The 26,836-nt window shown below is 40.1% G+C and overlaps 1 protein-coding gene across 1 annotated transcript in view; it reads left to right on the top strand.

Annotated features, from left to right (window-relative positions):
- The first annotated feature begins 1,263 nt into the window (after positions 1-1,263).
- Positions 1,264-26,836, top strand: part of MTMR7 (myotubularin related protein 7) — a 31,025-nt gene continuing 5,452 nt past the window's right edge. Inside the window, exons 1-10 of the mRNA XM_009885046.1 lie at positions 1,264-1,314; positions 2,138-2,260; positions 3,331-3,493; positions 7,207-7,364; positions 8,930-9,058; positions 12,789-12,923; positions 17,996-18,128; positions 23,006-23,115; positions 25,141-25,266; positions 26,058-26,107. Coding sequence (XP_009883348.1) covers positions 1,264-1,314; positions 2,138-2,260; positions 3,331-3,493; positions 7,207-7,364; positions 8,930-9,058; positions 12,789-12,923; positions 17,996-18,128; positions 23,006-23,115; positions 25,141-25,266; positions 26,058-26,107 — 1,178 coding nt within the window. The remainder of the gene's footprint in view (positions 1,315-2,137; positions 2,261-3,330; positions 3,494-7,206; positions 7,365-8,929; positions 9,059-12,788; positions 12,924-17,995; positions 18,129-23,005; positions 23,116-25,140; positions 25,267-26,057; positions 26,108-26,836) is intronic.

The following is a 26,836-nucleotide window of genomic DNA, read 5'->3' as shown; positions in this document are numbered from 1 at the left end:
TCCTCATGTTTGTCCACACAAACCTCATTTTTACTGTTGTTATTTGAGGGTTCCTTTTAGAAGGATGCCTACATCTTTCTTTTGTATCATCCCTGCCTCTTTTATATCTCCTCTTTTGCTTACTACTGAATGCTTGCTGGGTTATTGCTGTGTTTCTTCCATTCCTCCTCGCCCCAATATGTGACCTCTGAAGTAGATGGTCCTGGGAAAAGACTTTATCCATGCTTTCTAGCTGTTTTATTTTTGTTTAAAGCAGATTATAACTGGCCTTGAGGGACAAGACTTGGTTTTACTAATTGTTTGATTTTAAGCATTTTGCTACCAAACTGGCTTATTTTGGTTTGAAGGATCTCTTTATTCCTATTTTTAAAATAGTGCGACGTGTTTGGAATATACATTGTAAACATGTAATTCTTAGGTGCTGGCATCATTCTGCTTCTGGTGTGATTTCAGTGGAATTATTTCTGCAGAATATCGAGAATACGTGGCTACATCCCATCTCTGAGAGCATTTTAGGAGGTTTCTGTCAATCTAATCTGGAATTTCTGCATTATTAAAAATCAAATTGATTTTGCTGTTCCTCTCATTCTTTTTTCTTTGTATTTGTTGCACCCAACTCTGATTTTCAGGAAACTGGTGCAAAATTACATTTATTTCAATGCAAAAATGATAGGATCTTCTTTAACTTTGAGGTTGGTTTTTTTTTTTTTCCCTTTTCCATTTTCTCAGAGCAACAATCAAGTCAGCTTCTGTACTTCAAACACAAGACTAGTCCCTTGTGATTTTAATGGGGCCATATCTCTCCAACTGTTATCAGCCCCAAATCCTGAAAATAACTGGGTGTATAAAAGAAATTGTAAGTCTTGAGTGGAGAGTTGATGAGAGAATGTAGAGAAGATTAGCCAATGTGTTGAAGATCTTTTGCAGCAGCGTGCAGGCTGCATAAATCTGTGCTGCTGCTTGCATGAAAAGCACGTGCTGTTGTATGATTCCAACATTATAAAACCAGAAGAGACCCTTTTGATAATTTACTACAAGTTATATGTTATCAACCATCAGCATTCCTTGGTTGAACTTTGAACTAGGTTTTTTTAGGAAAAAGAACTAATTTTAGTTTTAAAATTGTTGTTTGACACCTGTCAAACCCATGGTAGCAAATTTTTAACTGGTTTAGGCAGTTTTTATCCCATTTAATATCTGCCTTGTTGATTTTTTTTTATTGTTCCAGTTTTTCAGCCAGAAATGCCATATAACATTAGATAAATGCCCATGACACATGCCGTACACAAAATATTAATGGTGACCACACCACGAGCCGGTGATCTGAGAGTTAATGACATGTTATGGACTCGCAAAGAGAAGACACGCATTTTGTGCCCGATGCGGCGGAGCAGTGGGTGTGAAGTCCTTGATTCCCATTGAAAAGTGGCTGAAGGCACACACTTGTGCTGTGACCACTGCTGACAGCCCTAATAGAAGTGTAGGGACAAAGACTGAAACATTTTTTTGAACTATCAACAAAGACTTGCCTGGGAGCCCGAGTGAGGCCTGCTGAAGAAAGGTGCTCTACCACTATCACCTCCTGTTTTTTATTTTTTATTTTAAGTTTAGCTCCCTATGTATCACTGGTAATTCTGGAATGGTTTGAACAGACAACACGGAGCTAGAGTTTAGCTAAAAGCCGGGCCCTGCCTTGCTATCGCAGGGCTTTGGTAAGGTGAGATAACAAGAAATTGCTCAAGTGAGAAATTGTCTTTGGAAGACAATTGTCTTTGGAAGACTCACCTGCTGTAGGTGGTCCTGCTCTGGCGGGGGGGTTGGACTGGATGATGTCCATAGGTCCCTTCCAACCCTGACCATTCTGTGATTCTGTGAAGTCTCTGCTAACAGATTTTTGGATACAGAGGTACCACAAGAGGGGGGGAAATGAAGATTAAGGTAGATCTGGAAATAGATCATGATACAATGATATTTTCTCATATAGTTATACTCTTCTGCTAGACATTTCACATGGTACTGAAAAGAACTTACTTTGTAATGGACAAAATGTGGATGTTGAAATCTCACTGTGGAAGGCTTTGTTGTAGCCTAATTATTTCTTCTTTTTTTTTTTTTCCTCTGTCATTTCCTTGTATAGGTGGAAAATGTTCGGTTACTTGATCGTTTATCTTCAAGAAAAGCTACACTGGGAACTTTGTATTTAACAGCTACCCATGTCATATTTGTGGAGAATGGTTCTGAAACTCGTAAAGAAACCTGGGTATGAATTTTTGGGTTTTTTTTTCAGTTAGCTGTAAGTGTATGGCACTTTATTGATGGCAATTTGAAAATAATTTACAAAACCGTTTAAACATAGTAAATTAGTGCATATGGATGCTCTTATAGCTTCAGAGTGTGTGAAATTCCAGCCTGGTAATTTCTGGAAATTGTCAATGGATTCTGGATATTGCAACACAGTAAGAGGAGTAGAAGGACCTTCACCATACGAATACCAGATACGATTCACTGAGGAACTGCCTCTGTAAACTACGGTGTTTTTCCTATCGTCTAGAAAGAATTGAGGAAAAATGCTTCAAATATGAATTACTACCTTGACTCAGTCAGCTCTCGCTTCTTTCTCTGAATGCTTGTGCTGGATCAGTGATTTTGGGTTTTTAGTTTTTTAAATTTTTTGCATAATGTAGTATTTTGGGTTATCTGTTTTGATGGATCTGTCTCGGAGCACGTCTGTTTCAGATGTTGTGCATGCGTGTGTATATATCGATACAGATATAGCTCTGGTGTTGTACGATGTGAGATTCTTTTATGTAGCTTAATTATGAATCCTTTGTTTCTGTACTAATTATTAACTCCGTCCTCTTTTGCTCCCACTATTCCCCTCCTGATTCTTATTGTAATGTTTCATCTCATCTGATGCAGTATTGAAGGTTCTATCAGGACTACCATTCTGCCAATGAGGAGCCCCAACACTTTAGCCTTATCTAACTGGTGCTGGTTCATCTTTTAACTGTACAGACAGACAGACAAAAAGAGCTTTTTTTTGGGACAACTGTTAGCTTACACCAAAGCAAACAAACAAAAAGTTTTAGATAGCATGACCAGGGTAATGTTTGAGCAGCTGAAACACTCCAAGAGCTGCTTGGTCTGTAGGTGATGTACGAGGTGCTGCTTGAGCCTGGAGCTGGAGATAGGAATGGGAAGAGGAATGTGGGCATTTTGTGAAACAGTAGTGGAAGATACTCTGCCTGCCCTGGCACACCATTATAAATAATTATTTTTCTTCCTAAACGTTTGAATCACTTGGCATAACCATTTTAAATTCCCCCACAGGTTCTTCACAGCCAGATTTCCTCTATTGAGAAGCAGGCCACCACTGCCACTGGTTGCCCGTTGCTGATCCGCTGCAAGAACTTCCAGGTCATCCAGCTGGTCATCCCTCAGGAACGAGACTGCCATGACGTTTACATATCTCTGATACGTCTTGCACGACCAGGTATGAGAAGGAAACTGGCACAAAAGTCCATCCTCATGCTGAAGAGGGAGAATATAGTGGAAGAAGCGCAGCTGGACATCTTTGCACTTTGCAGGTTAAGAAAAAAGGCTTCATTAGAGATGTGTGTTATGAGAGAAAAGGTCTCTGAGTAGACAAGCGTGTTAAAATAATCACTTATGGAGCAATGAAGAAAGCGCATCATAACATGTAGTTAATAACAAAGCATGTCATGAACTTTTGTTGAAAATTATACTGTAGGCTATCAGTGTCCATAAAGTATATACTCTAATGATATTTTATGTGTAACTGTTGCTTACTGGCTGCCGTGTATAAGTGTGACTTTAGGAAAATACTGTCAAGTCTCTAAATGCAGAGAATTTTCATGTTCCTGCTGTGGCAAAAAACTTATGATATATTTAGTGGCCATGTCAAGGTCTGAATATTCCCTTTCTGTGCGCTGCATAAATTTCCTAAAATCAGTGAAAGCTTTTGCATCGGGCAGTTGATTTATTCCCCTGGACTGCCTGTGCCTGTTATTACCTCAGTTTTGAATGTGCCCTTTTTGAATTTCTGAATTCAGATGAAGTTCCTTTTGAAACCTTTCCTCTTTTCAATGACAATCCATATGTTGCAGCAAAGTCCAACATCTGATCCTCTGCGTTATAGCTGCTCTCCTAAGGACCAGCTGAAAAGGCTTCTGAATTGTTTGTTTGAAATGATAGCTGTAGAAATACAGCACCAACCTCCCTCCTTTGCTATTATTTTAATGGTATGCAAAGAAAATGTTCACCACAGTCTGTACAAAATTAACAACCTTGGCTTTAATTTGGATCTTGATAGGAGAACACTGATTTTATCTACTGTGTAGATGGGGGGAAAATTGCACCGTCAGCCAGCACAGCTACTGAACTTTATAAAGCACCTTCTATAATTAGGATAGTAGTAGTAATATGCAACTGCAGCAGATGTAACTCGATGTGCTAGGTGATGCAAGATGAAAGGCATCAGAGAAATGTAAAAACAATGAGACAAATTCAGTCAGTGGTTCTGCTGATGTAAATCTGGATTAATTCCACGGGCCTCGGCTGCAAGTCTGTGCTTGTGCATGCTGGAAGGAACGTGATTCTCTAATGCTCTTGCCCTGGAGCCAGGAGGAGGTGTGCCTACTGCTACGCACCAGAACAGGACGCTTCAGTACAGACATACCTAATGATGAAGAGAGGAATAGCCATGGACCCCGAATACAGGTTCAGTGGCAGGCTGCAGTGGATAAGAAGGTTCGAATGAAGAAGATGCAATAAGAGCAGCATAGAATTAGCTCTTTGCATAGTTCAGCTGCACAGTAGTTTTCCTTCTCCAGCAAAATACCTGATCTTCATGTGAGGCAGGATAAAATCTTGCTCACTCAAAATTAGAAGGCTCCAATTGAAACTTGAGCTGTATGTACCCTGACAGTGCTCTGCTGTGTCCTTTTGTCTGGGCACAAAGCTGCACTTCCTTAAGGTAATACAGTTACTCAGCATTATAAGACACCCTTTACTCCATGAGGAGAAAACTTGACTCATTCAGGCTCTATTTTTCGTTCTCTGCCTGTTCTTTTAATTCATCCCACTATAGCTGAATCTGAGTGAAGCTCATCTTGTGTACTGGCTTAATATATTCTGTGTTATCCGATGTCCTAGATACACTAAAGGACCAAATTTGTGTTTGATTTTATTCTTGCCAGCTGTTAATAGCATTTTAATAAGGTCAAGCTGTCAGCTGAATTTGGCCTTTTTGCTTAATTAAGCCATTTTGTGAAACAAGCTGACCATAACAGTTATTACAGGTGTAATAGCAGGACTGCAGACACTTATGGCAAAATAATGGTGAAAGATTAGGGAAGGTTCTATATGTGCTGGAGAAGAGCTGATGACTGAGCTCTAAGGCACCAACTATTAATACGTCAACATTTTTGTTGCCACTTATAGACACCATTGTGTAATGATACTTGTAACATTGAGTCAGACTTCTGTCATAAATAATTTGGATATATTTTAATAGGTGGATTTTTAAAGGCTTCCCATGTGCCTGTGAATTGCAGGTCCGGTTCTAAAGAAAATCCAGACGCTTCTGACAACCAAGCAGCAAAAACAAGATCTCGAATTGCTACCAAAAGCACTTAAAATGAGCTCAGATTGGGTTTATGGATTATGCTAAAGCTTTATGTTAGAACATGAGAAATAAACCAGATTGTCTTTCTATAGCTGTGCCATGACAGAAGTTTGAAATCAGAGAATAAAGAAAGAGTTTGAACTGTCAGATGGTGTGCAAAACATTCTTTTCTTTCTCCTTACTCACAAATTTGTTGACTTTCAGTACTTTCCTGACAGAGGAAAGACAACTATGTCTTTCCTTAAGTGCACACTTTTTTTTGTGTATGTACCATCAGTTTAATTGAAATTAAACAAGCAAAATATAACTTAAATTACACCTTTAAAAGACATAAAGTAAAAGAAAAATACTTTCTATAGAAAGAGGTAGAAGCTTTATTATTATTCACATTGTGGTTAGCTTTGTTGTTATTATTTTTATATCTGTAAGTTCCTTACTGTAGTATTCTAAGACACTGCTTATTACGTATATGTTATTAGAAAAAGTGTAGCACTTAAATTTGCTCATCTTGTTAAAATTATAGTGTGAAGCATGTGTATCATTGGGAAACTATGAAATCAGAGTTTATGATTTATTTTACTTTGATTCTAAAGTTAAAAACCTGTTGGTCAGAAAGTTTTAGAGCAGCAGACTGATACATGCCCTTGTGACATAACAATATCCTAAGTATCAATAAGAGTGTTCATTTCAAGCTATACGCTGAATAGTTATTCATATCAGTGACAGTTGGCATTTAATGACGAGGGTGTCTGGCTGCCATTGGTCACTAAGGTTAAGTCACTCATTAGCACGAATAAGGATATGCTCCTAAAAAAAATTAAAAAGTCCAGCACCAGCAAGTTTATTACACGGTCCTTGACCGAGGGTGACAGGTGGCATAGCTACTTAAACGAGTTCATGGGCATGATGAAATGATTGATGTAACACATGCTATTTTTATGCTATTACAACATCTGTATCATGAATGCCTCTGCTAGTAATTCAAGGACAGAATTTTGCAGTCCATAAAACTAAGATTTCATTGAATCTATTGAAAATTTCCCTATTTAGGGACAAAGACTTCCAAGTTAGTTCATTTTTGGAAGATTGTGCTGCATAATCCATTGTTCAGATCTTTTGTCTTTGCCACAGGACAGATGTTACGTCCATAAAGGGTTTTCTAAGCTACCTCTGGCCAGCAAATACTTTTGCAGAACAAGTGCTTATTCTGGCACTGACTTCAGTTTTCTTTGGACGAAAGCATATTATAAATGACATTTGTCTTCATGCTGGGGAAGGATTTTACAGCTCAGTAGAGAAGAGGTCTAGCAGAACAGTATGTTTTAAGTAGCATTACTAATGAGGCATACATGTTGCAACACATACAAGTAACAAAACAGCACCGTACTTTCAAAGTATACTTGAAAATAGTTATAAGCCAGGATAGGGGCTTTTCTATATTTTAAAAGAGAAATTACACAAAGGACAATACCAAATTTTGTTTTTAAAGTATGATTTCAGGATGAGATATCTGAGGTGTTTTACTGGTTTGGTTTGTTTGTTTGCTTGGTGTTTTTCAGTGAAATACGAAGAGCTGTATTGTTTCTCATTCAATCCAAAATTGGATAAAGAAGAACGAGAACAAGGCTGGAAGCTCGTGGACCTCAATGAAGAATATAATCGAATGGGTGTTCCGAACAACTATTGGCAGATTAGCGATGTAAACAGAGACTATGGAGTGAGTTGTTGTGATTTTTCTGTTGCACAGCCTGTAAAGTGAATCAGCCGTCTGACCGTGGACTGCTGAAGTGCTTAGATGCAGGATCCCTTTGTGCTCAGTGCTGTAAATACATGTAGTAAGGTGCAGTTCTTCCACGCTTTCACATAAAAAAGCACATAGAAAGGAGGTGTCTTTGTTTAATACATGTGGAAATTAAGCACAGAAAGTTGGTACACAGTCAGTTTTAAAGGTTAGTGCTTGGCTGCCTGGGGAGAAGTTTAAATCATACTTAAAGTTATGTGTCTGAATGAGCATTTTTCTCACATGTAGGGTTATATAAAATTACTACACAGTCATTTTAAGAAAAAAAAAATTACTTGAAATAGTGAACTTGGCAATCTTTTTTCCTCATTGACCATCTTCGCAATCCTCTGTGATTGACTCTTAGTGCTTTTCACAGTCATCTGACAGGTCATATCTCTTCCTAGCTGCTTGCTGTCCTGCCTAGTTTAGTCCTGCACGACTGAAGTCCCTAGAATGTTAATTAATTGTGAGAAATAATAACCAAAGTATTTTTGAAGGAAGTGTGCCCATGCACTCCCATGGCTCTGTTGCTGGAGCATATCCATATTCAGGAAGGACTGTGAAGTTCTCAGAGAAGACTGAATGTGCTGTCAGGATTTGTTTTCTTTTTGTTAAAACAAGCGGAAAAAATGTTTTAACCTCTTTTAAGATAAAGTGTAGGAAAAATGGCATCATGAATAAAACCCAGTTGACCATAGCAGTATCTGTAACCACAAGCCCCTCCTTTTCTTTCTGCTTCGTTATGTATCTTTGGCTTGCTCAAAACTTAATTTCTTCCTGGGCATCCTAATTCCTTTAGTCATCTCAGAAAGTCCCAGTGAGGTACTGGATATCCAGAATACCACAGGCAGGAACAGGAAAAGGAAATTAGACCAGGGCCCATTTGTGGTCCTGCTTGTCCCTGGAGGAACTTCTGGGCTTTTTTGCAGGCTCATTGGGTTCCTTTCAGAAGTGGTAGGCATTGTCAGGGCTGCTTGCCTTTTGGTATCCTCTTTTCATACCGATTAATTTATTTTCTCAAAGTCCCTAGTTTTGTCATTATTTCTTTTATTATCAGATTAGCTTGAAAATTTGGCTCTATAGTTCCATTCCATTATAACAAGGGTATTTGAGAAATTTGCCCACTCCCATCCTTACTTCCAGATTTGGCTACAGAGGAAACCACACTTGTATTTACAACCTTGCTGTACATAATGGGGAATCTTTCCTGGTTTGAATAGACAGAATATACAGGTTCTACCAGTATATTCTCAATGAGGCATGAATTAAAGTTTAGAAATACAGCCCTTCAACCCTTCTGCTTCAGTTTTGCCACCTGTAAGTTAGAATTAATATTTTCCATCTTCAAAAGACTGTTCTGAGAAATGTCAGTGATGTGTATACAATAATTATGGAATATTCCCTGAGATTAGAATTCCTTGGTATTTTGTTTTTTGTTATGGAGATGGCTAATGTTAGTTGTATTTTGTAGACCAAATAAGCAGAGTTTGCTTTCACAGGTGTGTGACTCCTATCCTACAGAAATGTACGTACCAAAGTCTGCGACTGCACACATCATAGTGGGGAGCTCTAAATTTCGGAGCCGAAGGCGTTTCCCAGCTCTTTCCTACTACTGCAAGGATAACAATGTAAGTGTGAGTTTGTAGCTTTGAAGTGTTTGCTTGTTTTGGCCATGCTTTCATAATTCTTGTATTAAGCTTTTACAAGAAGAAATCAGTGTTTATATAAAAAAAAAAGATGATTAGTGTAGTCTGCTTAGTGTGGTTTGTACATATGGGCACACACTGGAAGTATGTTTAGTCCATAAATAGGCATTTAATGCAGTCATTTGAACCCAGCTTCATCATCCAGCTAAAAAAAAATGTGACCCCTCTATCACAAGGAAGTGGAGTAGTACAAGAGGTCCTGAAGCACGGGTGGCAAAAGAGTGAAGGTCAGTGACAGGCAGCTTGGCAGGTGATTGTGAGGAGAACAGAGCAATTTAGGATCTGACAGCCACAGCCTGAGAGCAAGTGAAAGAGGAGGAAAACCACTTGAAGCAATTAGAAAATCAGGAGTAGCCTCTCAAGAAAAGATCTGTGAATAGATCCAAAAAGGATGGATGAAAGAGCTACCAAATTTTGGCGTGAGGAGCATGTCGTGGCTTTGTTGAAGAGACAGTCTTTGTCCATAAGAGTGAGGAGTGCCACTTTCTCCTCTCTGTGAAAGATATTCTCAAGGCTGAGTGAGGAATGGCCTCAATCGTCTATAATCATTTGGAAAAAAAACTTGTTCCTAGACTATTTGCATTTCTGTTTCTGGCAGCTGAGGTAAAGGACACCCCCTTGGACTGAAGGATCCCATGGACGGAATGTTTTTACATTTGCATCCCAGCCCTCTAGGGACTGGCTTATCTCAGCTGTCATTACCATTTAGGAGGATGGTGTCCCCTTTGTATTCACAAAGGGTCTGTGTGTCTAATATCTCTTTCTGTTTCAGTCCCAGACTGGCAACTGCATGGAGGGGTCGTCCCTAGTGCTGGGAGATGGCCAGGTCCTCCCAAGAGACAGAGCGAGTGTGGGATTACAGGGTGTCTGCAGAGTTTCCACACAGGATGGGAGATTTTTCCATAGGATGTCACAAGCAGGAATCATAAGCTCCAGCCTCTTATCTTTACAGTGGTCCCTGTCATAGGTTTAAACTTCAGAAGGAAGGAATGAGACATTATTTTGACTCCTTTTTTACCCCTTACTTCATCAGAATTCTGCTTCCACAAACATCTATGAATTTGACAACAAAACAGGAGGACAGGAAGATTTAAATAGTAAATGCAGTCTCTGCATTAATTCCATATTATCTTTAATGTTTCATTAGAGCCAAAATTTTCAAGGTAAGTCACTTTGCATAGTCAAGTAAGTCCAAATATAGATATCTAGGATTCAAAACACTTGGACATTTCCAAATCTCAGTGAAAAAAAAGGTCTCAGGGATCAGCTAGATTCCAATATATCGTGATCCAGTTCGGATGAGTTTCATAGAATCATAGAATGGTTTAGGTTGGAAAGGACCTTAAAGATCATCGAGTTCCAACCTCCCTGCCATGGACAGGGACACCTCCCACCAGACCAGGTAGCCCAAGGCCATGTCCAGCATGGCCTTGAACACCTCCAGGGATGGGGCCTCCACAACCTCTCTGGGCAACCTGTGCCAGTGCCTCACCACCCTCAAAGTGAAAAATGGTTTCAGCCTGAATGTTTTCCCTGTTGTGGGTGGAGTTAGGTTAACGTTCAGACCACCAGGATCTTCTAAAGTATCGTGTTTAATCCAGGATCCTTCATGGTTCAAAGGGCTAGGAAAAGGGTTGGGAATGTTGGAGGAAATACCTCTGTGAGTTTGGGGGTTGGCATGAGCTGCCAGCTAATAGAATAATGGACAGGGGTGGGGTAAGATTCCTGATGGTGGATATTGAACAGCTGTGGTAACAGCAGGTTGGGAAGAGGTCTGCTGCATGCGAGGGAGATGGGTGCCACTCTTTCAGTCTTTCATACACAGAACTTTCCCATAGCTCTTTGGTACTGGCAAATTCAATGATGATGTGACACCTTATTCTGCGTCTTACAGGATATCTGTGAATATGGTAAGATCAAACTCTGGAACTGGCTGTTGACCCTGTGCAATAGCAAAACATGACCTCATCTCTTGCCTCACTCTCAAACATAGCCCAAGAAAATTTATAGACATATATGCTTATCCTAAGCAATTGGCCTGGCTCAGCAGGAGGTGATCTCTTCATGGATATCGTGGGTAATGATTCCCAGTTACGTTATCTAATGGTCACTAGGTCAGCTTATCTTCCTGTTTTGCAGTACTGGCAGTGCAGCTCTTTCTTAAGATGAGGCTAAACATAATCTTAACCCCAAGCCTAACCCGACAGACAAGCCATTCACTCGTATTGGGGCCAGCACATACTTCAGCCTCTTTGGGCTCCCAGGATGATATAACGTAATGGGCTCCAGCCTGTACTTTCCTGAATCCTAACCTTCATCCACAGCTCTAACTTCAACCTTAATCTTGAGGGCCATATGTGCCTTGTGTATGGTACACAACGGATAGGAGAGAAATGCCTTTCTTCTCTTAAAATGACATATTCATATGTACATTTTGCTTCATGCAAAGGAGGTATAAGCATATATTAAATCACTGGCATGTGTGCTGATCCGCAGGCGAGAGCCTAGAAAACTAATAATCTGTTTGCAGAAGCTATTAATGAAGTGTGAACAGGCACAATTCAGGGTTTCTGTATGAAAGAGCCACGTTTCACTGCCTAACTACTGACAGTTCAAAGACTTGGCTGAAAATGAGTGTGTCCCTTCTCACAGTAATAAATAATCTGTAGGGCAGTCTGCATGGGTCACGACCTTCAACAGGCAGATTCTCTTTCACGCTTACGTTCAGTGCGTAGAAAGTGCGTGTGTTAGCCCCTTGCCCTCTACAAATCTAGCTGCCCTCTGCCTAGCAGAAATAAAAACCTTCCTGCTCGCCCATTTCACGTTCTGTTCCCTCTTTCCCAGTTTCATCTGGAGGGCTGATCCTGATGGGTCTGGGGAGAAACTCTCTTGTCTTCTTCAATAGCACTGATTAATAACCGTGCTCCAGGAGTCAGCCTGCCTGACCCTCTTCCCATGCAGTAAGGTCTTTCTCCAGAGGCAGTGCTAAAAATACAGCACCATCAGCAATCCAGCTGCGTGTCATGCATTTTTGTTTCCTGGGCTCATGGTGTCTCAGGCTGTTCAGCAAAGCATGCATTGGTGTAAGCTGGGTGTAATCAGTATCCTAACTGGTAAGCGTGAATGACAGTGCTCTAAAACTTAGATTCAAGACTAGGCCTGGGCCAATGGGGTTGTATTGTTTTAACATTTCATTGCCTTTTAAAAATGAATTTGTTTATTAACATATTTGTTAACATTTAGGACAAGAGGAAACGGCCTCAAGTTACACCAGGGGAGATTTAGATTAAGTATTCGGAAACATTTCTTCACCAAAGGGTTATCAGACATTGGAACAGGCTGCCCAGGGAAGTGGTGGAATTGCCATCCTGGAGGTATTTAATAGACAAGTAGACCTGGTGCTGAGGGACATGGTTTAGTGGCAGACTTGGCAGTGTTAGGATAATGGTTGGACTCGATGATCTTAAAGGTCCCTTCCAACATAGGCGATTCTATGATTCTATGTAATTCATTTTACCATTCTGCCTTTCATGTGTAGCTTTGCACCTATGGAAACTTCTAATGAGCTGCTTTTGTGTATGCTTCTGGATGCTAAACAATTTCTGCTAAATAACTCTGTTGATTTTTTGTTCGTTTGTTTGTTTTTCTGCAGGCGTCCATCTGTAGAAGCAGCCAGCCTTTATCTGGATTTAGTGCTCGATGCCTTGAGGATGAACAGATGCTCCAGGCCATTAGAAAAGCAAATCCAGGAAGCGATTTCCTATACGTTGTTGACACTCGGCCCAAAGTAAGTACATTCAATTTCTTGCACATAGCAGGACTGAACCTGAGCTGAACACATTAGGGAAGATGCAGAGCCCAAATGACTGACCATAATGCTGATCTGAGTTTCACCTGTGTAACTCCACAGGTAAATCAGGATTTATCAGAGGAATCTTAACTCGGAACCTTGCCCTCGTTTTTATCTCTTAGAGGAATTTTTTCTTTATACGGAGCTTTTCTCTTTTCTGTTGTTAACAAAATGTCAAGATACAGTGAAGTAAATAACTTGGAATAGAACTGTTCCCACACGCAGAGGAGATATCAGTGACTATATTACTGATGGGGTTAGTGAGAAATAATTCCCATTATAAAACCGTATTTAAAGTTGTTGTAATGTTGCAAACCTCTGCCTGCTTATACTAAAATTTTCCATGCAAGATTTCTCCTGCAAGTGGGAAAATGTCAATGACCTCTGCATAAGACTAAGGAAAGACCATTTACTGAGGTTACAAGGAGACCTTTTTTGAATATCTCCAGCACTTTTGTATTTTTGAGAGAGAATCTGAAATACAGTAAATAGTGATCTCAGATGCCATATCTCTATAATTGACTGAAATATTTGGCCAAGATAAAAGCTTTGGAAAAAATTATGATGTGCAGAAACACAGAAACTCAGTAATGATCTAGAAGAGGTTGGAAGCTAAAAAACTTTCTGTCCAAATTAGGCATGCCAGCAAACAGCTCAAGGTGATAAGAACACGATCGCCTTCAGTGTTTGGAAGTGGGAGCAGAGATATATTCTTTCTTACGCTATCAGTAGCTTTGCTCTTGAAGTTACCAAAGCACCTGAAGAAATCAAAGAGGCAAATCTCCACAAAATCCCTAGCAGATCCAGGATGAGGTATAGTAGGGGAAGAGGGAAAATGAGAGCAAATGTTTGAGGAAAATGAACAAACAAGGAGGCTGTTTCAGCATTCTGGGATCAGGAGACAGAGCCTGAAAGGCCGAGGTGGCTAAAGCTGAGGAACATGAGGAATGGAGCGAGGAAGGGCAAACCTGGCAGAGTTGGAGCAGAAACGAGGGACCTGTCTGGCTGGTTGGCGACTGACCGAAGACCTGGGGGCTGGTGGGAAAGTGCTGAGCGCTCACAGCTGTAACGGGAGGCAGCAGCCAGAGAATCAGGGCCTCAACGTGTCACTTTGTGATTTGGTGACTACTTTGACCTTCAGTTCCCTCTTTTTTTATTGGGAAGACGAGGATGATACCACCTTACTTGTGGCCCTGAAGTAAGTGAGTCGTGATGAGCACTAGGAAAGGGTTGGTACGACTGAGTTCAGAGCAGCCTTTGGATAGGAAGTACAGACCCGGCTGCCTAAATAATGCATGTTTAACAGTTTTCTGTATGTGGTAATATTTATAGCTTAGCATTTCCTGCCTGATGATATTGGTACTCTTCCCTAATTAAGGAGGTTGCTCATTGATGGGATTTATTACTAATGACTTACTGACTTTGCTATTAAGGATGTTTTGCAAGGTAATAACAGGAAGGTCCCATCCTGTAAACCTTTCTGGTAAATGACTTTGGTGAGACACCTCCTGTGTGCAGTGAAAAAACCCTGTACATTAAGTGAAGAGAGCGAAATTGGCTCCCTTAGCCATGAACAACAGCATATTTTCAGCAAGGGTGGCATCTTCAGGAGCCAGTCAGCAGATGAAAACTTTTTGTTTTAACTGAATTTCTCTGAGGGGGAAAAAAAGAGTTTCGATGTAAAGAAATTTGTACACACAGATTCCTACTTCTCTCTCTCTCTGCTGGAAGAAAGGACTGATTTTCTGAAGCTCCTGTGATCCCAGGTGCCAAGCACAGCCTCGTTACAGCTGTTACAGTTAATTTGCAGCTCCTGATGCATGTATAAACCTAGAGCATGTAGGAAGTGATAGATATCAGCGCAAGCTGTTCCTGGCATTCCTCAGGGAACTTTTAACGAATGTGAAGGTAAGTCACTGAGTCTGGTGCAAGGTTTCCCATTGCTCCAGGAAGCTAAAAAGCTACCTGCCTCTTCTCTCACCAGAACTGGTTCCTTGCAAAGATGATGAATGTTGATGAGCTGGTGAATTCACCGTTCCCAAGAGCTCTTCATATGCTGTCCCTCATTGCACTTGATAATCTTCAAAACAAAAGCTTTGGCTGCAGAAGAAAGCTTTGTTTCCACTTCCTTTAAATATACAAGGATGGCCATATGCAGAGCATTACTTAGGTTGCTGTCTGTCTTCATTTTCTTCTTCCTCTACATGTTTACAGAAGAAGCTAATATAAACCTACTGCTTATGAGTAAAACAAATTAGTTCTATGACTCTTTATAATAAGACAGGACTCAATTATCCTCCACATTAAAGAAGGTGCCAGGAAATCTGACAAGTGAGGTCTATTCCCTTTAGAGGCTGTCTCCTCGTATTCACTGAGATGAAGCGAGGACAGGCACAATTTAGAGAGCTTTGCAACAACTACTTTAAGAGCAACAGATGGAATTTTGGTAGGTGATGTGGAAAACTTGTTAGTAAATATTGTGGCAGCTGCAAAGTTTGGCAACTGACAATATTTAAAATAAATGAGTGTCAGAAAGCCTTGCAAATTTAACCTTATATTTATTTGCTTTTAAAGAGGGCTATTTCAGACTGTCTTAATAAAGGATTTCTGTGATAAAATTGCTCTGTGGCAGAGACAGTTAATAGCATTTATTTTACTGAGGATTAGGTCAGTAGGGGCTAGATGTTTCTCATTTAGCGTTTCAGGGGTTGTGGTGGCTTAGACTCGTGTACAGATCCTTCTTCCTGGAGCTGTATGCTATTGCAGAGAGGGACTGCTTCAAGTTGTTTATATTAGAACACTGATGTCTACTTCAAAAGATAAAGATTAGGATTCAGCAGATAATTTTTATCTTTCTAGCAAGTCACACTGAGGACTCTGTCCTTAAAGGACATGCTGTTCACAGGCTCCATCTTTTTTTATTGTTCATTGATAGCCAAAGCATCAGTAGACTGCTGGTTTATGGACAAGAATTATTTTTTTTTGCCTGCACTTTTTCCTGAATTGCATACTACATGTTAAAATAAGTTTTAAACAAGACTCAAATAAAAGAAAAAATGCTATTTTTTTGGCCTAGGTTCCTATCTTAGAGTATGGTTCCTTCTGCTCTATCATGAAATTCATGCAATATCTCAATTCCTAATGGTAGTCCACAAATGTAACTATGTATTCCTATTGCCAAGTTCTGCTCATGGGAATGGATGTGCCAGAAAGTGTGAAGATGGGGAAAAAATCCCCTATGTTCACATATTAAATTGGACAGAAGAAAAGATTTGAAAGTGGTCTCACCTATTTGTTTTCTTAGCATATAAAATGAAATTGTAGTGGCATAAAAAGCTTTCAGTCTTTAGCTGTTTCCTTTGGAAGTTAAGAGGTCAAATTTGGCCCACGGAAACCCATTTTGCCATAAGACATAAAAAAGCTAGACTCGTTCATCTTAGTTGGAGGTAAGTTGGCAGCAGACAATCCATGCTACTCAATTGCATGCGTTCAGCTCCAAATTAAAATTGAATATTGGGAGTATGTGTGTTTGGGGTGGAAGAGACCAGGAAGAGGCACATTCTTGTATATCCCATGATACCATTACCCGAGTGGTGAAGTATATTATTGTGAGTTTCAGGAGCGATCACAGAAGCAGCAAATCAGTAGTACCACCTGCGATATTGGGAAATAAACTGGAAACGGAGTTGCCTGCACCACCTCTCGTCCCCTTGGCAATGTCTAAGAGATACTTAGTTTTGGTATTTCATGAGCATTGGCTCTCACTGCAATAAAGATGAGTCATTTTTTGTCCAACTGATGCCTAATAATCTCTCCAAAAGCCTTGTTAGTGCCCTCCAGTCTGGATGTGCGATATCCACTGTTATTTAATTCTTAAATCTATCCTGAGCAGAAGCTGTTAGTTGTGCTTGGAGGCACGGAGGTTCTGCCATGTGGGATGCTTTGTTACTCCTGGAGCCTTCATATTTCTTGGGAAGTTCAAAGGCTCCTCAGCTGTACAGCCTTCATTTCATAGGGAAACAGGGACTTGATGCAAAGGGACAGTTTGTTTCTATTGAACAGTGAGATTTTGCTATTGGGAATAATAATAATAAAAAAGATAGGGTATTAAAGTAAAAGTACTTAATTTGTTCCTATCAGCTCTAGTTTTCAGCTGAGATATCAAAATTTGGCATAAGAGGCTTGGCAGATAGTTTTCTTTTCCCCAAAAAATCTGAAAAGGGGGAACAATAAGCATTAAAAAAAACCCCTTAATTTTATGCTTGGGAAAACTGAACTAAAGAAGCATTTAGTGACTTTCCCATGCCAGGAAGTAGGTAACGGATTCAAAGACAAAACTCCAGTTTCCAGTAGAATGTTTTTGTTTTTGCTGAAGCACAGCAAAGTACTTGATAGCACTGCATTGCAGATGAAAATATTTGTGGTAATTTTGTCAATTCAAATCTTTTGTGGTCTTACACAACTACAGCCAAGATACTATAAACATAGGAAAACCTACTCAAACTCTCTCTTCATTATTCCAGGCTCCAAAGCAGGAAGCTGTATCAACTTTTGGATGATTTGAGCAGTAAAACACAGTGATTTAGGCAACATTACAGGGTACAGTGAGATGGCAGATAAGACACTGCCACCTCCTGGGTATATTCTGCTAGTAAACATAATGCTGATCAAAAATGCAATCAGAACAGCCTTTTGAGAGCAAACTAAAACCTTTGTGCTCTTGCAGAGAAGCCCTACGTAAGCTGTGGGGTTTTTTGTGTCTAACCTCACTAATGAAGTTAACACTCGAGGTGTGTGAACTGGAGGTCAGAGCCTCAGCAACCCAGTGCCCCGCAATAGGCTGTAAACTCATCCCCGATCCCCAACCCGTTGTGTTGACACTCTGATAAATGCTTCCTATTTGTGCCTGGCTTAAATCACTCGGATTTATTGCAGTAGACCACGAGCTTTGTTTTGAAAAGAATCGGTTTGCTACTGGTTTTCATCCAATTTTCCCTAATTTTTTTCAGCTCAATGCAATGGCAAACAGAGCAGCAGGGAAGGGATATGAAAATGAAGACAACTACTCCAACATCAAGTTTCAGTTCATAGGCATTGAGAACATCCACGTCATGAGAAATAGTCTGCAGAAAATGCTTGAAGGTAACACACTTCTTTATTGAAAACTAGAGGAAAGATTTGATCCTTAAGTCACAGAAATCAGAGTAACTGCTCTGAACCGCCCCATCCCTGGAGGTGTTCAAGGACAGGTTGGATGGGGCTTGGAGCAACCTGGTCTGGTGGGAGGTGTCCCTGCCCATGGCAGGGGACTTGGAACTAGGTGATCTTGAAGGTCCCTTCCAACCCAAACCATTCTACGGTTCTGTGAAACCAGTGGCAGTGAAAGCGGGTATGCCAAGAGAGCTTTGCCTAGTGTGCTTGTGTAATGGAGCATCATCGCAACTTGTGAGGATTTCCTCTGTGCAAACACCTTGTTTCATGGGTGAAATCCAGGTATCATTTATTTTAATGGCAAAATTCTTTTGATTTCAATCCACCTTACTTCTGCTACGTCTTATTTTGCGGTTTAGAGTTTGATGGTATAACAAGAAAAATCACTTATAGCTGACTGATGTGAGTGAAAAATACAGTAAATCTTTTTTTTTAATCTCAGAAAACCCATGGTTTGATTTCTTTTATGTGGTCAATAAGGTAGCCATGCATTTTAGACTGTGAATTTTAATAGAAACTAACTCATACCCATTTTAGAGGATGTCACATCAGGTTTATTTATGAAACTCACAGTCCAGGGCTGTAACCATTGAGCACCTTCATAGTCCCATGGAAATTAATAATAATTGCTTTATAAATACTTATCAGTGCATAAATGAGCACATCTGTACTGCCATTTAATATTTTGAGTGCCTTACTGCTTAGAGGCCTTCTGGGAAAAGGGTAAGAATAAATAAGCCATCGTTGACCCTCAACAGCATGTTGATTTTTAACAAGCAAACAGTAAATAGTGCTCATTCCACTCCACAGAGTCTCAGTATTCCCTTCGTGTGCATCATCAACACCTTCTGTCACCTCCTGGATCAGCTTGATGTAGCTGTCCTTGACTTGACGCTCTGCCCGTGCTCTTTCATTCCTCATCTGTCTCCCATCGTCTATATGCAAATGTGAATTTTAGATCTAAGAAGGGCTTATGTTTTCCATGACAGAGCTGTGCTCTCTTTTCAAATAAGAGCAGTTCATGCAAACCAGCAGTAAAGTGTAATGCAGGTAGAACATTCACTTTCTTCATGGCTTGTTTTGACCCTTAATTCCTTGGTGTAAGGGTCTCGGGAAGGAAAATAGAAGGATGTTTGGTTCACTCCAAAGTCTTGTTTGGCAAGGAGAGAGGCCGGGTGAATAAACCTGTCCCTTTATTTGTTCAGCTTAGGACCATCAAAGTCAAAACAGTAAACAGCCAGCCCGGCTGCATGGGACAGTGCTGTGTGTTATTTTTGAGACAAAAGTCCGTGAGGCAGGCCCCTGGCCCAAACTGACATGTAACAAGGTAATTTCTAATGCACTGAACAGTCCAGGGCATCACTTCTTAGCATCTATTTTTAAATGAGCCATATGCTCGAAACACCTGTTTTTTTCATTGGTTTTATATTTGCTACGTTGAAATCTCATATTCAGCAACCTGGCTGATAAGATTAGAAATTAGAGAAGTTAAATCTGTGATTTCAAGCTCTTGAGATTTTCAAGTGCTTTTTTCTTTTTTTTCTTTTTTTTTTTTTTTTTCCCCAAATCTTAAAACTTTCAGTGTACAAGCAGGGCTTTTCTCATGGAAGGGGCTGCATAGTTTTTCTCTTTTTCCATTCATAGCAGTGTCCCTTCCTCTGCTTCCCTTGTGGCCTTCAAAAAGGGTATTTATTACCCGACTTGCACATACAAAGGGAACTGGATCCAAAAGGCTGTTAAGGGTGATGATAACATATGTTTAATATGGCTTTAAATTTTTATCAAGGAGTACTTAAACGCACCTAGATTAATCTCTAAGGTAAAACATCACATTACACTACAAGCATTACAAAATATGTCTGCTGCTTGTGATGTGTTGTGAGATGTTATAAGGTGCAGAAAAACCTTTGAAAAGAGGAATGGGGACGGTGAAACCCGGGTTTAGTTTAATGTGCGCTGTATTGTGGCTTGGAAGTGTAGAGCACGGAAAAGCGGACATCGAGACATAACGGGTCTGATGTGTTGCAGGAGTGCAAGGGCAATTTTATCCAACTTACTGGAATGATGCAGAAGTGAAAGTTGGAGGATCTTTTCCTGAGACTGCAGACTATTTTCAATATGCAATTTTAAATAATTTCCCATGCTGAGGAAATTTGAATGAAAATTTATTATTCAGCTTTCCATTGGCAAATGCATTTATATTAGGAATGTTCATTTCCATGTTTCTTTAGGAAAAAGCCAAACACGTTAATTTATACTTATAATAATGTCAATAATTTATTTGAGGAGGTAGCAAAAATTTGGTTTCAGCTTTGTGATTTTACTGACTGTAATTCTAGCAATTTTATTTATCTTAACTTTAACATGTATTTACTCTTTTATAATGTTATTTTGGCAAAATATATCAGCATTATAAAATGATTAAATCTGTAGGACAAGGAGAATTTTTTCAGAATAGGCCTTTTCCCAGTAAAGACTGAAGGGTTGACCGGGGCTGCTGTTTGGCAGTTGTGATGGGATGAGCTTGGCCGTCCGTCCAGGGCCCAACCAAGGCTTGACCCCGGTTTGTTGTGCATGGAGATGATGACCCTACATGCTCCCTCTCTGTATTTAAACAGCAAATATGAGCTTCTCCTCCCCTCATACCAGGAGCAGTGGTTGCTGATGTAAGAGCAGCCCTCTGATCCTTGGACTTCAGTGACAGATCAGCCAGAAAGAGAGCCTGAGGATTTGGCCCATGGCATTTACTCCTTCCTCTACCCATGGCCACCCTGCCAGAAATAGGGGAACTGGTCCAGCATCCCAATCTGGTACCTGTGCTCCTGGAAGATGCAGGTTCCACCACGTGTCCTGGTTCTTCCTCCATTCCCGGGGACGGGAGCACCGCTGGATTGCTACAAGAACCGCCCAGGGGCTTTTGATTTTCCTGTGCCCACATAGCAGGTCTTGTTTCTCCAAGATTTTTGGTACCTTTTCTGCTGAGATGGAAATGCCTTTTCCCCTTAGGATAAGCCTCATAATTTAATTCATAATCGAACTCGGTATTAAGGTCCAGATCGGTGGCCAAAAATCATGTGAAATACACAGTGTATGCCTTTAGGACAGTCTGAACTTTGCTCAGTGAAGTGGTCAGTAAATATTGACTCTAATTTGGTAGTGGGAATGAGCAAAGCACTATTTCAGCCTTACCTTGGGCTTTTGTAAACAGAGACAGCAGCTTCAGCCAGAATTCAGCTACTAATTGGTCATGCTTCCATCTGCACAGGGGCATTAATCATGTGAAAAGCTGTTTGCTTTCACTGCTGCTATCTATGCATTTTTATAAATATCCTTCAAAAATGAGTTTTAAAATAACCATCTGGAAGAGGCCCTACGTACAAAGATTGCAAGACTTTGTATGGACACATCAGGCTATTTTGCCTCTGAATTAAATGGATTTAAGACAGTCAGATACGTTCAGATGTGGTATAAACTCTGACTTTGGCTTTTAAAATTAAATTCCCACTACACTGAAGGAGACTAAAATTATGCCACTGGCCATAATTAACAGACTCTTTTAGATTTCCAGAGGACAAGAGACACCTACTAAGGCACTATTAATTCACAGAACATACATTAACTCAGTAAAAACCATGACATTTTTCACTGTATTCCTTGAAGGAGTTTCACCAGTTAGTATCTTGTAGAATTATACTGTATTTTAAGGAACATGGATCAAAATAAATGCATGAATTATAGGATGAATAGTTGAAAAAGATTGCACCAAATATTGTTGAGTATTTGTTTCCTTGCTGGACTGAGGTATCTGAATTAGATTCTGATTGTTCTTTTTTTCTTCTGATGTCACAAACTCTGTAATATTAAAAAAATAGACAATTGGCTGCAGCAGGATAGAAACTTAATGTTGTAAAAAGTGGGCGGTTGTTTTTTTTTTTTTCTTTAAATATGGCATAGAGCTTGGGAAGTTTTCAGGAGAACATTTTCTTTGATGAATTATGAATTTTCCTCTCCATCAGAACACTTTCTGGCTACCAGTGAAGTTTTGCTAAAGTTTTGTTCAGGGATGGAGAACTGTTGAGTGAATTGCTTTAACTCAAAGGCCATGGTCTGTGGTGATGCTGAAGGCTTGGTTTGGTGGGCAGCCCAGCAAGCGTGGCTGGGAATAGGAGGCTGTGGCACCATTAAGGTGGCTGTCTGCCCATCCAACAGCAGAAATCATATGCTTTCTGTTTCCAAGCCTTTATTAAAATACATATATACCTGTATAAACACATGGATAATATAAATATGTATAATGTGAAACAGATCCCACGTCCAGCCGGAGCGGAGCATAAACAGGTCACGCTGCAACCACCGTATTGCATGGGATGGGATGAGATTAAGACTTTCCAAACACGAGGAATAACACTCAACATAATTCAAGAATTTTGTAGCAGAACTGAAAAAAGAACAAGGTTCCCCAGGTCCCAGATAATAATACGTGAGCCTCTCTTAGGGGTTTGAAAACTTCACTCCCAACACAATTTTGGAAAATCTGTGCTGCACAGAAGGATAAACTGTTTGTACCAGGCTTTGCAACAGCTTCTCTTTTTAACTTAAACCAACATATTGGGTGAAATTTGACCCAGCCCCGTTTCTTAAATATACGCTTTTTTCAATGGTAAAGTTTGACTTTGAAGTAGCCGTTCTTTTCAAAAGATGAGTGTGTTACAGAGGGGACATCTGAAGAGATAACTCTTTGGTTAAACAGTCAGTGAAAGATTAAGGGATCAAATTTCTGTAAATTTAAGATGTAGTTTATTTTGCAGTTTGTGAGCTGAAATCACCTTCAATGAGTGACTTCCTGTGGGGCCTAGAAAACTCTGGCTGGCTGAAGCACATCAAAGCCATTATGGATGCCGGCATTTTTATTGCAAAGGTAAAGTGTGCAAAATGAGAACAAGACTTGGACTAACCAGATGCAGAAAGTGAGGACCAAATTCTCTGCTTGTGGGTAACTTCTGTTATCTTCAGTGATGTATCTGGGGGAAAAAAACCCATCTTGCAATGCTTCACGTATGAGGAGAGATGATTCTTAGGTGCTGTCATGTGGACGTTTTGCTAATATGGTAAAAAAAAAAAAAGTTTGTGTTCTTTTCACTGAAGGATTCAGATGTACTAAATCCTCTACTACCCTGTATCGTGTTACGCCAGGTATTGGAAGGTCCTTACTTTACTCCCCAGCAGTGATTGTCACTGTTTCTTTCCCTGTTTCCCCTGCCTCCTCCACTGGTTTCCGGACATGTTCTCTGGTGAAGGTTTCTGTTTGAGGACTACTTCTTTGTACAGTAGTTGTAATATAGGAATATTACGTACTGTGTTATCCTCTTTGAGTTATTTAGTGACCAACAAATTCACCTCCTAAAACCAACTCCTGTGTATTACCAGGGCCAAACTCTCTGGCAGCTTCTGCTCTTACATCCTGCAGAACTGATTCAGAAAACAGTCGTTGGCCTTGATAAGAAATTATTTCTCCTAATCCCACCCAAAGTAGGGTAGATATTTGTCACCTACCGACAGAAGTTTTAATTTGATTACCCCCTTCCTTGTGCTCTGCCTTTTAATGTTTCAGTTGTTATTTTTGAGATTACTATTACAATTTCTTATGGGCCATTTTATTCACATGACCTGCCACATGCAGCTGTATGGATAAAACTTCACGGGTTTCCCTCCTCAGTAGCTGCTTATTTCTCTTGCTTTGCTGCTTCCTTCTCAGCAGGCAACTGTAGTTTCTTGCAGCTGGGGGTAAATGCACATGGTATTATTTCTCCCAGCCCTACTAGCTCTCATTAGCTTGTAAAAATCAGGTCATTTACATTAACTCTTGCCAACTTTTCCCCAGTGGCTAGTCTTAAAATACTGTCCAAAAAAAATGTATCCTTTGTCCTTATGTTTGCTAGCCTCCTGCCTCCTCAGACAGGCATTTTGACCCGTTCTTATTTGTACTGTTCCCAGTTCTGTTGTTGGTCTCCTGCCCCACAGGGGTTCTATTTTGGTAGAATTTACTTGTCTCTTGAGATAAACAGAGATAATTTATTATTATTCCTCATTCCCTATTAAGCCCAAACTTAACTTAAATGTTTGTTTTTCTAAGCAGTATCTTTCCTAACCTATTTTATTTCTCTACTTTCTAAATTTAGTTCTCTTTAGAAATGATGAAGTACAAACCCCTTAGAATTTAAAAAAAACCCACCAAAAACAACAACAAAAAAAAAACCACAAAAAAACCCCAACCCAAAAAATCTCAAGTTCCAAAAAGAATGCAACACCAAACTTTGGAGAACTTGGTACGATCTCTTCTTTATGTGTTTATGTATAAAACGGGATCCTCTCTCCCCAGTTATTTACATTAAAGACACTGATACAATCTTGCTTATTAGATATGGAAGTTTACCACTACCACAGGCTTCCCCGCAAACCTTTAGGGGTTTGCTGGCAGTGTGCTGGAGTAACACCCACACTAGCACTGGCACGGGAAGCAGACATTGCCGTTGTTGACACCACCATCGAGATGAGAAACGAAGAGCCGTGTTGCGAGTATGGCTGTTCTGTTGCTGGTATGTGAGTAAGAGCATTAAATGCATCTGAATCTGCTTGAGGCAGTCGTCCCGCTCTGACAGATTGATGTATTTTAATTGAAACAGATCCCACGTCCACCCGGAGCGGAGCATAAACAGGTCACGCTGCAACCACCGTATTGCATGGGATGGGATGAGATTAAGACTTTCCAAACACGAGGAATAACACTCAACATAATTCAAGAATTTTGTAGCAGAACTGAAAAAAGAACAAGGTTCCCCAGGTCCCAGATTAATACTCTCCGTATTGCGCTGTCTCGCTGTTCCTCTCTTAGCATCGCCTTTCTCCCTGCTTGTGCAATTTCTGACTTTTTCTGTGTCGCCAGGCTGTGGCTGAGGAAGGTGTGAGCGTGCTTGTTCACTGCTCTGACGGCTGGGACAGGACAGCCCAGGTTTGCTCTGTGGCGAGTCTTCTGTTGGATCCGTATTACAGAACTATGAAGGGATTCATGGTAAGCAGGTTCTCTTTCACAGAGTAAATAAAGTATTATGGCATCATTTAAGATTAATATCTTTGGTCTTAATGGAAAATAAACTTTCCTTATATATACCTTTTCGTTTTCTTTCTTTTTTTTGTTTAAGTAGGAAGAGAAGTTTGTATCTGTCCAAATTCTGTCTCCTGGTTTCTGTATGACATGTTATAAAAGGTGGGGATCAGCTGGGCACCCGTTTATTTTTTTTTCCTAACCTTGACCAAGAAACTTTCTTGCAGCCCAAGCAGCTTTCCTGCAAGGAAGAGTTTGTATTCATTTTCAGGGATCAGTGGAGTTTTGAGTGTCAGAAGTGTGTGCTTCCTAGACGTTAGATTTCAATGAGTGGCTATGTTGGAAAATCTGTTCCTTTCCCAAGCAAATCAGCACTGGGAAAGCAGTTGGGAATGCTTATCGAGTTACTGGTCACACATGAAAAAAGATGTTTGAGACGTTTTTAGGTTATATTTTAGAAAATGATGAATCAAGCTAATTGAAGCTGTGCTGAAATATTGGCATTCCATCTGCATCTATGAAGAGTGCTACTTGTTTTTGAGCTGGCAGCAGTGCTCATCGCTCATTATTTTTCTGCTTATTCTAAAAATTATCTGGGATTCTAATACTACTCGCTTACATCATTCTTGCTTGTCACTTTTCTGCTTATTCTAATAATTAACTGGGATTCCAGTACTGCTTGTTTACACCGCTCTGCTGCCTCCTTCAACATGGGTCAGCTCTGCTCCACAACACTGAATGCAATATTCTCATTTTAGGTGTTAATTGAAAAAGACTGGGTTTCCTTTGGTCACAAATTTAACCACAGGTAAGGCGGTGCTAAGGTTTTTCTATATATGTTTTTATGTAGTCAGCATCCACTGCCATTCCAATTTTATTTCCTTGTTGCCTTACAAAGCGTATCAACACAATGCCCTCAGGAAACCGCCATACCCTTTTCTCCTGCTATGTAATTTAGCTGCCTGGAAAAATCCAAGTGAAATATTTCCTTTTCTTATCTATGCACTCCAAGACTGCTGTTGGGAATCCCGAGTGCTGGTCTTGCAGTTGCTACGAGCACTGCCAGATCCATGGGGGAGAAAAGTGGTATGGATGTGGCTTGCGAAATGCCTTTGGACTCCAGCGGATCTTTCAGTAGTGCCAGGGTTCCCCACCTAAGGCCCTCTTCAGCAAAGCCTGCGTCTTCCAGGACAGTACTTAATCTTAGGCATGTTTGAGAGTTATCTGTTACGTAAAATAAACTCTTTCTATTATACTCTGTTCTAATGAAAACAGTCGGATCCATTCAGAAGAGTCAGGTAAAGCGAAGGACAAGTTATTTTGTACACCCATTATGTAAATGCTATAATGTAGTGAAAAAGTTTGAAGGTTTTATATACTTAAACATGGATAAATATCCACATTTTCTTTCTTTCTTGTATTTCCTTTTGCTTTCTGTAAAAATAATAAATGCACTTTTTATAGTGGAGGTTAATTACCTTATATGACTTGATTTGAATATAAATAAATTCTAGTTTCAAAAACCACAGCAAAACAT

Source organism: Charadrius vociferus, unplaced genomic scaffold (genome assembly GCF_000708025.1).
Source record: "Charadrius vociferus isolate BGI_N301 unplaced genomic scaffold, ASM70802v2 scaffold134, whole genome shotgun sequence".
Taxonomy (NCBI): Eukaryota; Metazoa; Chordata; class Aves; order Charadriiformes; family Charadriidae; genus Charadrius; species Charadrius vociferus.
The sequence above is the reverse complement of the archived record's forward strand: the minus strand, read 5'-3'. Positions and strand labels throughout refer to the sequence as shown.